This window comes from Oncorhynchus kisutch, linkage group LG9, assembly GCF_002021735.2.
Source record: "Oncorhynchus kisutch isolate 150728-3 linkage group LG9, Okis_V2, whole genome shotgun sequence".
Taxonomy (NCBI): Eukaryota; Metazoa; Chordata; class Actinopteri; order Salmoniformes; family Salmonidae; genus Oncorhynchus; species Oncorhynchus kisutch.
The window spans coordinates 21,602,567-21,615,428 of NC_034182.2; the positions used below are offsets into that span (position 1 = coordinate 21,602,567).

General features: G+C 48.6%; 1 protein-coding gene across 1 annotated transcript in view; it reads left to right on the forward strand.

Moving 5' to 3' along the window:
- Window positions 1-12,862, forward strand: part of zanl (zonadhesin, like) — a 38,551-nt gene that overhangs the window by 20,785 nt on the left and 4,904 nt on the right. Inside the window, exons 28-44 of the mRNA XM_031832105.1 lie at window positions 878-1,125; window positions 1,411-1,588; window positions 1,860-1,968; window positions 2,245-2,339; window positions 2,801-2,977; window positions 4,260-4,462; window positions 4,782-4,926; window positions 5,668-5,765; window positions 5,896-6,039; window positions 6,338-6,502; window positions 9,291-9,418; window positions 9,873-10,144; window positions 10,543-10,751; window positions 11,212-11,356; window positions 11,587-11,834; window positions 12,023-12,152; window positions 12,459-12,660. Of these exons, the coding sequence (XP_031687965.1) occupies window positions 878-1,125; window positions 1,411-1,588; window positions 1,860-1,968; window positions 2,245-2,339; window positions 2,801-2,977; window positions 4,260-4,462; window positions 4,782-4,926; window positions 5,668-5,765; window positions 5,896-6,039; window positions 6,338-6,502; window positions 9,291-9,418; window positions 9,873-10,144; window positions 10,543-10,751; window positions 11,212-11,356; window positions 11,587-11,834; window positions 12,023-12,152; window positions 12,459-12,660 (2,896 nt within the window). The remainder of the gene's footprint in view (window positions 1-877; window positions 1,126-1,410; window positions 1,589-1,859; window positions 1,969-2,244; window positions 2,340-2,800; window positions 2,978-4,259; window positions 4,463-4,781; window positions 4,927-5,667; window positions 5,766-5,895; window positions 6,040-6,337; window positions 6,503-9,290; window positions 9,419-9,872; window positions 10,145-10,542; window positions 10,752-11,211; window positions 11,357-11,586; window positions 11,835-12,022; window positions 12,153-12,458; window positions 12,661-12,862) is intronic.

The following is a 12,862-nucleotide window of genomic DNA, read 5'->3' on the forward strand; positions in this document are numbered from 1 at the left end:
GGGTACGACACACACACACACACAGGAGGGAGAGTACGGATGTTACCCACTGGGTACGACACACACACACACACACACACACACACACACACACACACACACACACACACACACACACACACACACACACACAGGAGGGAGGGAGAGTACGGATGTTACCCACTGGGTACGACACACACACACACACACAGGAGGGAGAGTACGGATGTTACCCACTGGGTACGACACACACACACACACACACACACACACAGGAGGGAGAGTACGGATGTTACCCACTGGGTACGACACACATACACACACACACAGGAGGGAGAGTACGGATGTTACCCACTGGGTACGACACACACACACACACACACACACAGGAGGGAGCGCACGGATGTTACCCACTGGGTACGACACACACACACACACACAGGAGGGAGAGTACGGATGTTACCCACTGGGTACGACACACACACACACACACAGGAGGGAGAGTACGGATGTTACCCACTGGGTACGACACACACACACACACACACACACACACAGGAGGGAGAGTACGGATGTTACCCACTGGGTACGACACACACACACACACACACACACAGGAGGGAGAGTACGGATGCCAATGTAATTTGTTTTTGTGTGTGTTATTTATTTTACTTGGCCTTTATTTTGGGGGGTAAGATTGAAAAGCGTCTTTGGGCGACAAGCACTATACAATTGCGGGGTCTCTGTCTCGTGCAGTTGTAGCTTTTGAAATGTGTACATTCTTATAAGAAATATTGTAAATGGGGCTATCAGTGCGCCCTCAAAACATCAGTTTAAACTACTATGAAAACAAAACATTATCAACTCAAATCTAACCTCTACCCTCCTCTACTCACAGAAACGGGAATCTGCACGGTCCAGGGTGACCCTCACTACACCTCTTTCGATAAGAGGGTGCACAACTTCATGGGTTCCTGCTCTTACACCCTCACCAAGCCCTGCAACGAAACCTCCGGGATGCCGCACTTCACCGTTGACGCCCAAAACGAGCACCGAGGCAGCAACAAGAAGGTGTCGTACGTCAAAGCCGTCGTGGTTAAGGCGTACGGGGTCACCGTCGTCCTGGGGAAAGGGCGCAAAATACAGGTGAGGAACATGGGAGGGTAAAGCTACAGCACGAGCTGGTTTATTCAGTTATGCTGGCAGAGTGGCAAGATAAGACCTCACAAGTGTGGTAAATAAAAATAGACTTTAGACGTTACGGTGGCAAAGTAGGAACAAATTGTGCGCAAATGTCGTGAAATGGAATTCGAAAACAAGAATGCATACCAATGAAAATGCTGTACATTATCAGTTGATAACCACGTACTGTATAATCTGCTAAGTTAACTCCAATTTAAAATGGTTACACCCTCCTCTCATCTCTTCCAGGTCAACGGAACCCTGGTGACCCCTCCTGTGACTCTGACCAGTGGGGTGAAGATCTACCTGAGCGGGAAGTTTGTTGTCTTGGAGACGACCTTTGGCCTGAGGGTGAGGTTCGATGGCAACCACCACGCTGACGTCACTCTGCCCTCCTCCTACAACGGTCTGCTCTGTGGACTCTGTGGTAAGAGATAATCAATCAATCATGTGATTAGAAGAAACCAGGCATGTAAAAAAAAAGCCCTCGTAAGTTATTTCACCCACTTTTATCATATCCCCTTTGTAGTGGGTAGTAGATTTATGTAGTCTTGTCTGATCACCTCTTTGAATATCATTTTATATCTTGACTTGACTGCTTTAAAATATAATTTTACCCCAACCCAGCTAACAGTTTGTATGCAAAGTAGCTGTTGATGTGGGCAGTAATAACTGGTTCCGTCTATCCTCTATTGTAGGAAACTTCAACGGCCAACCCGGTGATGACAACATCAAGCCAGACGGTAAGCCAGCCGGCAACACAAACGAACTGGGAGAGAGCTGGCAGGTGCCCGACGACCGCCCCGAGTGAGTCACACACACACCTGAAACACACGACACACATTCGTGTTTCAGTTTCAATGTTTTTATTTATCCAGCACTGTCAGGAAGAACTGGAGTCTGAACTAAGATACCAGACTATGTTACATTTAGCCTAGATTCCATTGTTTTTGTATGAATTATGACCTATAGGTCTGACTCCATCGAAGAGACTTCGTTTCCATCCTCGACAGGGACGTCTTTGACATTCATCCCTTCCTTTCTTCCTTTCATCAATCCCTCCGTCCCTCTCTCTTCTTTCAGCTGTACCCACGGTGGAGGAGAGGAGGGGTGCGATCCCAAGGTTGAGGCAGAAGCTGAGAAACCCACCAGCTGTGGCATGATCTCTGACCCCAGCGGTGAGACTCACATACACACACAGAGAAACACACACAGACGCATGGAAACACAAATGACAGCTGTCGGACATTAACACCGGACAGAAAATCATAGACATGCTCAATCCACGTACACTCTTTCACAAAACGTGTTATATTCATGTTATTACATACCACTTGTACTGTATCTTCCAGTCTCCATTTACTAAAGCCATTACTCATTTCTGTAGAACAAGAAATTGTATTTAAAAGAAACATCATTGATTCTAGAGATAAGTGAGAGAGTTGTGCCTGAATTGTCAGCTAACTTACTACAACCATTACTCATCAGTCATTTGTCCAATTCTCTCGGTTGTAGTACAGCATTTTTTGGTCTATTGTGTTACTACATATAATTTGAACAATGTTCAAACTATTTATTGATAATTCTTCACTGTCCCAGCTATTTAGCACCATTCATTTCTCCATCCATTCTCTCTCAGGTATCTTCAAGATGTGCCACGCGGTGGTTCCCCCCAACATTTACCAGGAGAACTGTGTGTACGACCAGTGTGCTACGGGAGGGGAGACGGTGGCCCTGTGTCAGGCTATAGAGAGCTACGCTGACCTGTGTGCCTGGGCTGGAGTACCCATCGCGTGGAGGAATAACACCTTCTGTCGTAAGTCACATACCGTCATGCGCGCAGACACGCACGCACATTGAAACACAGGTATGCACGCAAACGCATTCACACACACCTTCCCGACTGTGTGTAGTCTAACTAACACGCCTGTGCTCCATGTGCTGTAACAGACCTGTGCTCCATGTGCTATAACAGAACCGTGCTCCATGTGCTATAACAGAACCGTGCTCCATGTGCTATAACAGAACCGTGCTCCATGTGCTATAACAGAACCGTGCTCCATGTGCTATAACAGAACCGTGCTCCATGTGCTATAACAGAACCGTGCTCCATGTGCTATAACAGAACCGTGCTCCATGTGCTATAACAGAACCGTGCTCCATGTGCTAAAACAGAACCGTGCTCCATGTGCTATAACAGAACCGTGCTCCATGTGCTGTAACAGACCTGTGCTCCATGTGCTATAACAGAACCGTGCTCCATGTGCTATAAAAGAACCGTGCTCCATGTGCTATAACAGAACCGTGCTCCATGTGGTGTAACACACCTGTGCTCCATGTGCTGTAACACACCTGTGCTCCATGTGGTGTAACACACCTGTGCTCCATGTGGTGTAACACACCTGTGCTCCATGTGCTGTAACACACCTGTGCTCCATGTGCTGTAACACACCTGTGCTCCATGTGCTATAACAGAACCGTGCTCCATGTGGTGTAACACACCTGTGCTCCATGTGCTATAACAGAACCGTGCTCCATGTGGTGTAACACACCTGTGCTCCATGTGCTATAACAGAACCGTGCTCCATGTGCTGTAACACACCTGTGCTCCATGTGCTATAACAGAACCGTGCTCCATGTGGTGTAACACACCTGTGCTCCATGTGGTGTAACACACCTGTGCTCCATGTGCTGTAACACACCTGTGCTCCATGTGCTGTAACACACCTGTGCTCCATGTGCTGTAACACACCTGTGCTCCATGTGGTGTAACACACCTGTGCTCCATGTGCTGTAACACACCTGTGCTCCATGTGCTGTAACACACCTGTGCTCCATGTGCTGTAACACACCTGTGCTCCATGTGCTGTAACACACCTTTGAGTCCTTTACGTGTACTGAGTCCTATCTCTATTGGGTAACACCAAGATTGTGAAAGTGGTGTGCCACAAGGATTAGTCTCACTACCAATTAAAATCCCATGTTCCCTCTGTTCTCCCCCTTTCTTGGGCAGCAGCAACACAGATGATTCTCATTGCCCATCAGTAACCCATGTTTTCCCCCTCTCTCTCTCTCTCTCTCTTCCCCTCTCCCCCCAGCTCTGAAGTGTCTCCCAGGCAGCCACTACGAGCCATGTGGTAACGCCTGTCCTTCCAGCTGTCAGAACCCTACCTTCAACGCCACCTGTGCCCAGCCCTGTGTAGAGGGGTGCGTGTGTGACCCCGGCCTGCTACTCAGCGGTGACAAGTGTGTTCCACCCAGCCAGTGTGGCTGCACCGACAAGGATAACAACTACAGGCCTGTAAGAATGGAGGAACCAAGTTATGACTTGACTAGTGAAGTTTACATAGTAGTCAATACAATGACCTGAGACTTATAGTAAGGGTGTAAACAGAGGCTAGCTCATTTAGCTCATGTGGTTGATTGACTAAAATAATGAAGTGGTTTATTGACTAACTAACATGGTTGATTGTTATATGTCTGTGGGACTGTGTCTTATGTCCATATCTCTCCTTGTTTGTGTGTGTGTGTGTGTGTGTGTGTGTGTGTGTGTGTGTGTGTGTGTGTGTGTGTGTGTGTGTGTGTGTGTGTGTGTGTGTGTGTGTGTGTGTGTGTTCTAGGTGGGAGACAGTTGGTTCACTGAGCTGGACTGTTCGGAGCGTTGTAAGTGTAACCCTGGCAACAACATTGTCTGTGAGCCGTGGCAGTGTAGTCCCGCCCAGGAGTGTAAGGTGTTGGAGGGAGAGCTGGAATGTGTTTCAACAGGTAAATGCCACACCACCTTTCAGGGCTTTTTCTTAGTCTTTGTTGTGTTGTTTATTTTGCTACTGTTACCGGGACAGAAATGTTTTGGTTTCCCAGATACAGATTCCTAATTATAATGAATTATTAGTCCTGAACTAAAATGCATTTTGAGAATCTCCATTGACATGCTTCTGGCCTCCCGGGTGGCGCAGTGGTCTAAGACACTGCTAGCTGTGCCACCAGAAACTCTGGGTTCGAGCCCAGGCTCTGTTGCAGCTGGCTGTGACCGGGAGGTCCATGGGGCGACGCACAATTGGCCTAGCGTTGTCTGGGTTAGGGAGGGTTTGGGCGGTAGGGATATCCTTGTCTCATCACGCACCGGGTTCAGTGCACGCTGACTAGGTGTGTGGTGTTTCCTCCGACACATTGGTGCGGCTGGCTTCCAGGTTGGAAGCGTGCTGTGTTAAGAAACAGTGCAGCTTGGTTGGGTTGTGTTTCAGATGACACATGACTCTCGACATTCGTCTCTCCCGAGCCCAAATGGGAGTTGTAACGATGAGACAAGACAGTAACTACTAATAATTGGATACCATGAAATTGCTTCTAAGACCTAGTCCAGGACTAGGCTTAATCTGTGGCTGGAAAACCAGCTCTAAGTATCTTCACTTGTGATTTGAAGTGAATGTGCCACTGCCTGTATATGAAGAACTCCCAAGAAAGCATCACTAACCCAAATATGAATGTCTCTGTGCCTCTCCCCAGGTTTGGGTGTGTGTCATGTGGCCGGAGATCCTCACTACTACACCTTTGATGGTGTCATGCACACCTTCATGGGCACCTGTACCTATACACTGGTGGAGGTATGTAACCATCGTCTCTCAACCTCTCTTCCTCTTCCCCTCTCTCTTTCCCAATCCCTGTAACACATCTCCCTCTCACCTTCCCTCTGACCCCCCCCCCCCCCCCCCTCGTTATCCCTCTCTCCCTCAGGTGTGTAACTCCACCAAGGTAACTCCGTTCACCATCGTGGCGAAAAACGAGGAGCGTGGCCAACCGGAGGCGTCGTACGTGCGCTCCGTCACGGTCTATCTTCCCAACGCCAACATCACGCTTCAAAAGAGCAACAGAGTTCTGGTGAGATGGAGTTCAAGGTCAAACCTTTGTTGTCTGTTTTTGGTGAGAGTAGAAATGTGTGTATGGCTTACAGGCTTATGCCTCAGTCTCATCGCAGCAAACATAGATAGAAATTGGGGTGTTAGGCCTATTCTGGAGGGGGCTTCAACACCGGCAAGCCACTTTGTGGAACCGCCCATGGAAGCTGTGATAGTGAAGTTTGAGGAACAACAACCCATATGCCTTATTCGTTATTGATTTCCACTAATCACCTCTACTTTATCCCCCCCCCCTCTCTATTTCTCTCTCTCCTCTCCAGTTGGATGGGCGCAGGGTACGTACTCCTCTGTCCATCGGTGTGGCCGGGGCCAGGGTCTTGAGTAGTGGTGTCTACAGTCTACTGGACACTGATTTTGGCCTGATGGTCAAGTTTGATGGAGTCCACCACCTGGAGATCACCGTCCCTGGAGAGTACTTCAACAAGGTACGACTGAGCCCAACTATAGTAATGCTGCTGTACAATAATGCGTATTATACAACTTATAATGATGGTAAAATTAAGCCTTTCACACAGTACATGTCTTGGCCATACTAAAATACTCAGACCTACATTGTAAAGGGACTTGTAATGATTTTCTCTGCCCTTTTCATTCTTGGAATTATCCACACTGTTCAATTTGATTTAATTTTTATTTTTTTAATTTTATTTTATTTGACCCGTTTTCTCTCCCCAATTTCAATCTTGTCTCATTGCTGCAACTTCCCGACGGGCTCGGGAGGCGATGGTCAAAGTCATGCGTCCTCCGAAACATGACCCGCCAAACCGCGCTTCTTAACACCCGCCCACTTAACCCGGAAGCCAGTCGCACCGATGTGTCGGAGGAAACACCGTTCACCTGACGCCCGAGGTCAGCTTGCAGGCACGCTACAAGCAGTCGGTAGAGCGCGATGAGCAAAGTAAAGCCCCCCCCCAGCTAAACACTCCCCTAACCCGGACAACGCTGGGCCAATTGTGCACCACCCAATGGGACTCCCGATCAAATCAAATGTTATTTGTCACATGTGCCGAATACAGCAGGTGTAGACTTTACAGTGAAATGCTTCCTTACAAGCCCTTAACCAACAATGCAGTTTCAAGAAAAATAAGTGTTAAGTAAAATCTGTAGTGCCTTGCGGTCGGAGGCCGAGCAGTTGCTATACCAGGCAGTGATGCAACCAGTAAGGATGCTCTTGATGGTGCAGCTATAGAGCTTTTTGAGGATCTGAGGACCCATGCCAAATCTTTTCAGTCTCCTGAGGGGGAATAGGCTTTGTCGTGCCCTCTTCACGACTGTCTTGGTGTTTTTGGACCATGATAGTTTGTTGGTGATGTGGACACCAAGGAACTGGAAAGTCTTAACCTGCTCCACTACAGCTGACAATGGGGGCGTGCTTGGTCCTCCTTTTCCTGTAGTCCACAGTCATTTCCTTTGTTTTGATCACGTTGAGGGAGAGGTTGTTATCCTGGCACCACACGGCCAGGTCTCTGACCTCCTCCCTATAGACTGTCTCATCGTTGTCAGTGATCAGGCCTCCCACTGTTGTGTCGTCGGCAAACGTAATGATGGTGTTGGAGTCTTTCCTGGCCATGCAGTCATGGGTGAGCAGGGAGTACAGGAGGGGACTGAGCACTCACCCCTTAGGGGCACCCGTATTGAGGATCAGCGCGGCAGATGTGTTGTTGTCACCCTTACCACCTGGGGGCGGCCCTTTAGGAAGTCCAGGATCCAGTTGCAGATGATGGTGTATAGTCCCAGGGTCCTTATCTTTGTGATTAACTTTGAGGGCACTATGGTGTTGAATGCTGAGCTGTAGTCAATGAATAGCATTCTCACGTAGATGTTCCTTTTGTCCAGGTGGGAAAGGGCAGTGTGGAGTGCAATAGAGATTGCATCATCTGTGGATCTGTTGGGGCAGTATTCAAATTGGAGTGGGTCAAGGGTTTCTGGCATGATGGTGTTGATGTGAGCCATGACCAGCCTTTCAAAGCACTTCATGGCTACATACATCAGTGCTACAGGTCGGTAGTCATTTAGGCAGGTTTCCTTAGTCTTCTTGGGCACAGGGACTATGGTGGTATGCTTGAAGCATGTTGGTATTACAGACTCGGTCAGGAACAGGTTGAAAATGTCAGTGAAGACACTTGCCAGTTGGGCAGCGCATGCTCGGAGTACATGTCCTGGTAATCCGTCTGGCCCTGAGGACTTGTGAATGTTACTCACATCGGCTACAGAGAGCATGATCACACAGTCGTCCGGAACAGCTGATGCTCTCATGCATGCTTCAGTGTTGCTAGCCTCGAAGCGAGCACAGAAGTTATTTAGCTTGTCTGGTAGGCTCGTGTCACTGGGCAGCTCCTGACTGTGCTTCCCTTTGTAGTCTGTAATAGTTTGCAAGCCCTGCCACATCCGAGCCGGTGTAGTACAATTCGATCTTAGTCCTGTATTGACCTTTGCCTGTTTGATGATTCGTCGGACGGGATAGCAGGATTTCTAATAAGCGTCCGAGTTTCAGTCCTGCTCTTTGAAAGCGGCAGCTCTACCCTTTAGCTCAGTGCGGATGTTGCATGTGATCCATGGCTTCTGGTTGGGGTATGTACGTACGGTCCCTGTGGGGACGACGTCATCAATGTACTTATTGATGGAGCCAGTGTGGTGTGGTGCACTCCTCAATGCCATCGGAAGAATCCCAGAACATATTCCACTTCTTTACTGACCGAGTCGCTCATGCTTCCTGCTTTAGTTTTTGCTTGTAAGCAGGAATCAGGAGGATAGAATTATGGTCAGATTTGTAGGGCGAGGGAGAGCTTTGTACGGGTCTCTGTGTGTGGAGTGAAGGTGGTCTATAGTTTTTTCCCCCTCTGATTGCACATGCTGGTAGAAATGAGGTAAAATGGATTTTAGTTTCCCTGCATTAAAGTCCCCGGCAACTTAGAGCGCCGCCTCTAGATGCATTTTCCTGTTTGCTTATGGCTGTACATAGCTCATTGAGTGCCATCTTAGTGCTATATAATGTCATAGAGCCCGACCGGTTGTGATAGATCCCGGAATCGAACCCGGGTCTGTAGTAACGCCTCTAAAACTGCGATGCAGTGCCTTAGACCGCTGCGCCACTCTACTGTTCAAATTCTATCCACATGTATTTTATTGATCTTTTTTTAAAAGTAATTGACACTATTTCTTGTACAAACTTCACTCTTATATTATTCCCTCAATTTCCTTCCGTCTGTCCAGGTGTGTGGCATGTGTGGTAACTACAACATGAACGCCAAAGACGACAACCTGAAGCCAGATGGAAACCCGGCCAAGGACGTGATAGAACTGGGCAACAGCTGGAAGTCCGAGGGAGACTCAGACCCAGGGTCAGTAACCTCTAACCCCTCACCTTTGACCTTGTACTTTAGGCCACGAGGCTACCACTAAAGCTTTTTCTTGGTCAGATCATGTGTTACTGTACACCTGAGTGTCCCTGAAACACCTGTCTATGTCGTTTATATTTTAGATACCTGGATCTTTAATAATATATAGCCTTAAGGCAAGCCAATGTTCAAATAGACCAGGTACAAATAGACCAGGTACAAATAGACCAGGTACAAATAGACCAGGTACAAATAGACCAGGTACAAATAGACCAGGAGTAAACCACTCTGTATGTACAAGGCTTGCAAAAAATATGTGTAATTCTAGCGACACAAATTGGTGATTGATCATTAATCATTATGGTCTGGCAGGAGGTAACATTTTTGGGTACTCTCCCTCTTCTCCATCCCTCTATCTAACCCATCCCTCCCTCCATCTCTCCCTCCATCCCTCCAGGTGCTCGCCAGATGAGCGTCCCAACATCCACCCTAACTGCACGGCAGAGGAAGAGAAACAGTACGAGACCCTGTGTTCTTCTATCATCCTCGGCGACAAGTTCAAGCCCTGCCACTCTTTCCTGCCCCCGGAGGCCTTCCTGGGGAACTGTGTGTACGACATGTGTGAATACGACGGCATGCAGGCCACGCTGTGTGATAACGTGGAAGCCTACGCACAGGCCTGTCAGTCAGCTGGGGTTACCGTCGACTGGAGAAACAACACATTCTGTCGTAAGTGATGGGGGGAGATGGGGGGTAGGGGGAGGGAGATGGAGAGGGTGGGGGGAGATGGGGGATATGGGGGGAGATGGGGGGAGGGAGAGGGTGGGGGGAGATGGGGGGAGGGAGATGGAGAGGGTGGGGTGAGATGGAAGGAGAGAGTATGGGAGGGAGGTTGGGCATAGGATGCTATATAAATGACTGAAAATGGAAGGAAATGAGTGGACTTTGGAATTTAATTTGTAAAAGTACTACATGTGTAGGCCTGTACTGTCGACCAATGATGCCGCAATTACCAGATGAAACGCATCCATAGAGCCAATGTTACTGTAACTGTTACTGTACTGTATAGAAAGATAGGACCTTTGATTATCGTCCACCATCTCCACCATCTCTCTTTCCCCCTCCAGCCCTGCCGTGCCCCCCCAATAGCCACTACTCTGACTGCACGCCCCCCTGCCCGCCCACCTGCTCCGACCTGTTCCCCATGTTCTGCCACCTTCCCTCCACCACCTGTGTCGAGGGGTGCCAGTGTGACGCGGGGTTCGTACTCAGCGATGGGAAGTGTGTCCCTCTGGCCAAGTGTGGATGTGTGGACTCCGATGGAGAGTACCATGACGTGAGTGCTTACTGTTTCGTTGACCAGTCATTGCCCGCTTACCCGCACTACTTTACCAGTCATACACCCCAACTAAACACCGAAAAGTTCCTTTCACCTTAAGGGGATTGTCAGATGGCAAACATATTTGTACCACAGCCTGCATGATATTCAACTGTGAAGCAAGTTTGGTTAGACAAGAATCCAAACTCCACCAGCCAGACACAGATTCAACACATCCTCTATAATACCATTCATACAAGGTTTCTTTAGACATACTGTATAAACAGTCACCCGTAATCCTAACATGTGTTCTGTGTGTGTGTGTGTGTGTGTGTGTGTGTGTGTGTGTGTGTGTGTGTGTGTGTGTGTGTGTGTGTGTGTGTGTGTGTGTGTGTGTGTGTGTGTGTGTGTGTGTGTGTGTGTGTGTGTGTGTGTGTGTGTGTGTGTGTGTGTGTGTGTGTGTGTGTTTGTGTTGCAGATGGGAGACTTGTGGGTGACTGACCACTGTGATGGCAAGTGTACCTGTAACCTGGGCGGCTCCATCACCTGTTCTGATTTTCAATGTAAGGATGATTCTGTCTGCACTCTGGACAAAAATGGAGACCTCTACTGCAAACCTGAGAGTAAGTCCCAACTCTATTCTCAAAATAGTCCCTGCAACTCTGCCCCCACTGCCATTTCTACCTAAAATATATTTTAGGAGAAAGTTACTATTTGTCATCTATACTTCCTCAATACAAACTTTTCTGTCTCTCTCTTTCTCTCTCTCTCTCTCTCTCTCTCTCTCTCTCTCTCCCCATCTTACTTCATCTCCCTTTCTCTGCCACTCCCCCCCCCCCTTACCCCTCTCCAGAATTCGACAAGTGCAATATCCACGGCGACCCCCACTACCGTACATTTGATGGGTTCACGCACCACTTCCAGGGCCCCTATACCTACACCCTGACCGAGGGCCACTCCCTCCTCAGCTCACTGGCCTCCCTCCAGGTCAGAGGGAAGAACGTCCGTCGTGGTGGCAGCAAGAAGATCTCCTACCTGGATGAGGTGTATGTCGATGTCTATGGAGTCAGCATCCGCTTCCTGCAGAAGAAAGTTGTCCTGGTGAGTTCAATATAATATAATCCAACAATGCCTGTAGCCTTGGCGATGGTAATCTAGCTCTAAAACCATGAGACTCTCCTCTCTGTTACCTTCCAGGTCAACTATGACATCACTATGAACAGTTAGAACCTCTTGTGTCATCTCCATGAACAGTTATAACTTCTTACGTCCTCTCACTACCCGTGTAGGTGAACGGTGAGCGTGTGGCTCCTCCTCTCAGTCCTAGAGACGGCCTGACCATCACGATGAACTCCAAGAACGTCCAGCTGGTCACCGACTTTGGCATGACGGTCCGCTTCGACGGCAAAATCCACGCAGGTGAGAGGGAGGGAGGGAGGGAGGGAGGGAGAGGGGGAGAGAGGGAGGGAGGGAGGGAGGGAGGGAGGGAGGGAGGGAGGGAGGGAGGGAGGGAGGGAGGGAGGGAGGGAGGGAGGGAGGGAGGGAGGGAGGGAGGGAGGTCCATAGGGCAGCTACAAAGAGTTATCAGACGGGCTAGGAGAAGAACAGTGTGGTCTAGAAAGTTCATTTAATTGACTTAATCATTTAATTAATAAAATGATTAAATATCTTATTAAGAAGAGCACTGCTTGTACTCGTGCAATACTCTTTCTCCCTCCCTAACAGAGGTCATCCTACCCAGTACATACAAGAACAGGGTGAGAGGTCTGTGTGGGAACTACGACGGATCCTCCAAGAACGAGTACATGAAACCAGACGGAACTGTGACGCGGAAACTTGACGAGTTCGGCGAAAGCTGGAGAGTGACTGACAGGCAGGGGGCGGAGCTAGTGACAGCAGACCTCCCCAAGATGGTGCACCTGCACAGGTGGGAAGGAATCACTCGCTTGTATATAAAAACATTTAATTCATTAATTTATTTGTTGGTTCATTCATAATCTATTTATAAACACAACTGACTGAAAAATAGGTTTGTTGAGATGATCAAGTGTACATAACTAAATATGACTCTCCTTCCTTTGTTTTTTTTCTCCTTCGCTCACCCTCTTCTTCAACCTCTTCTTCGCCCT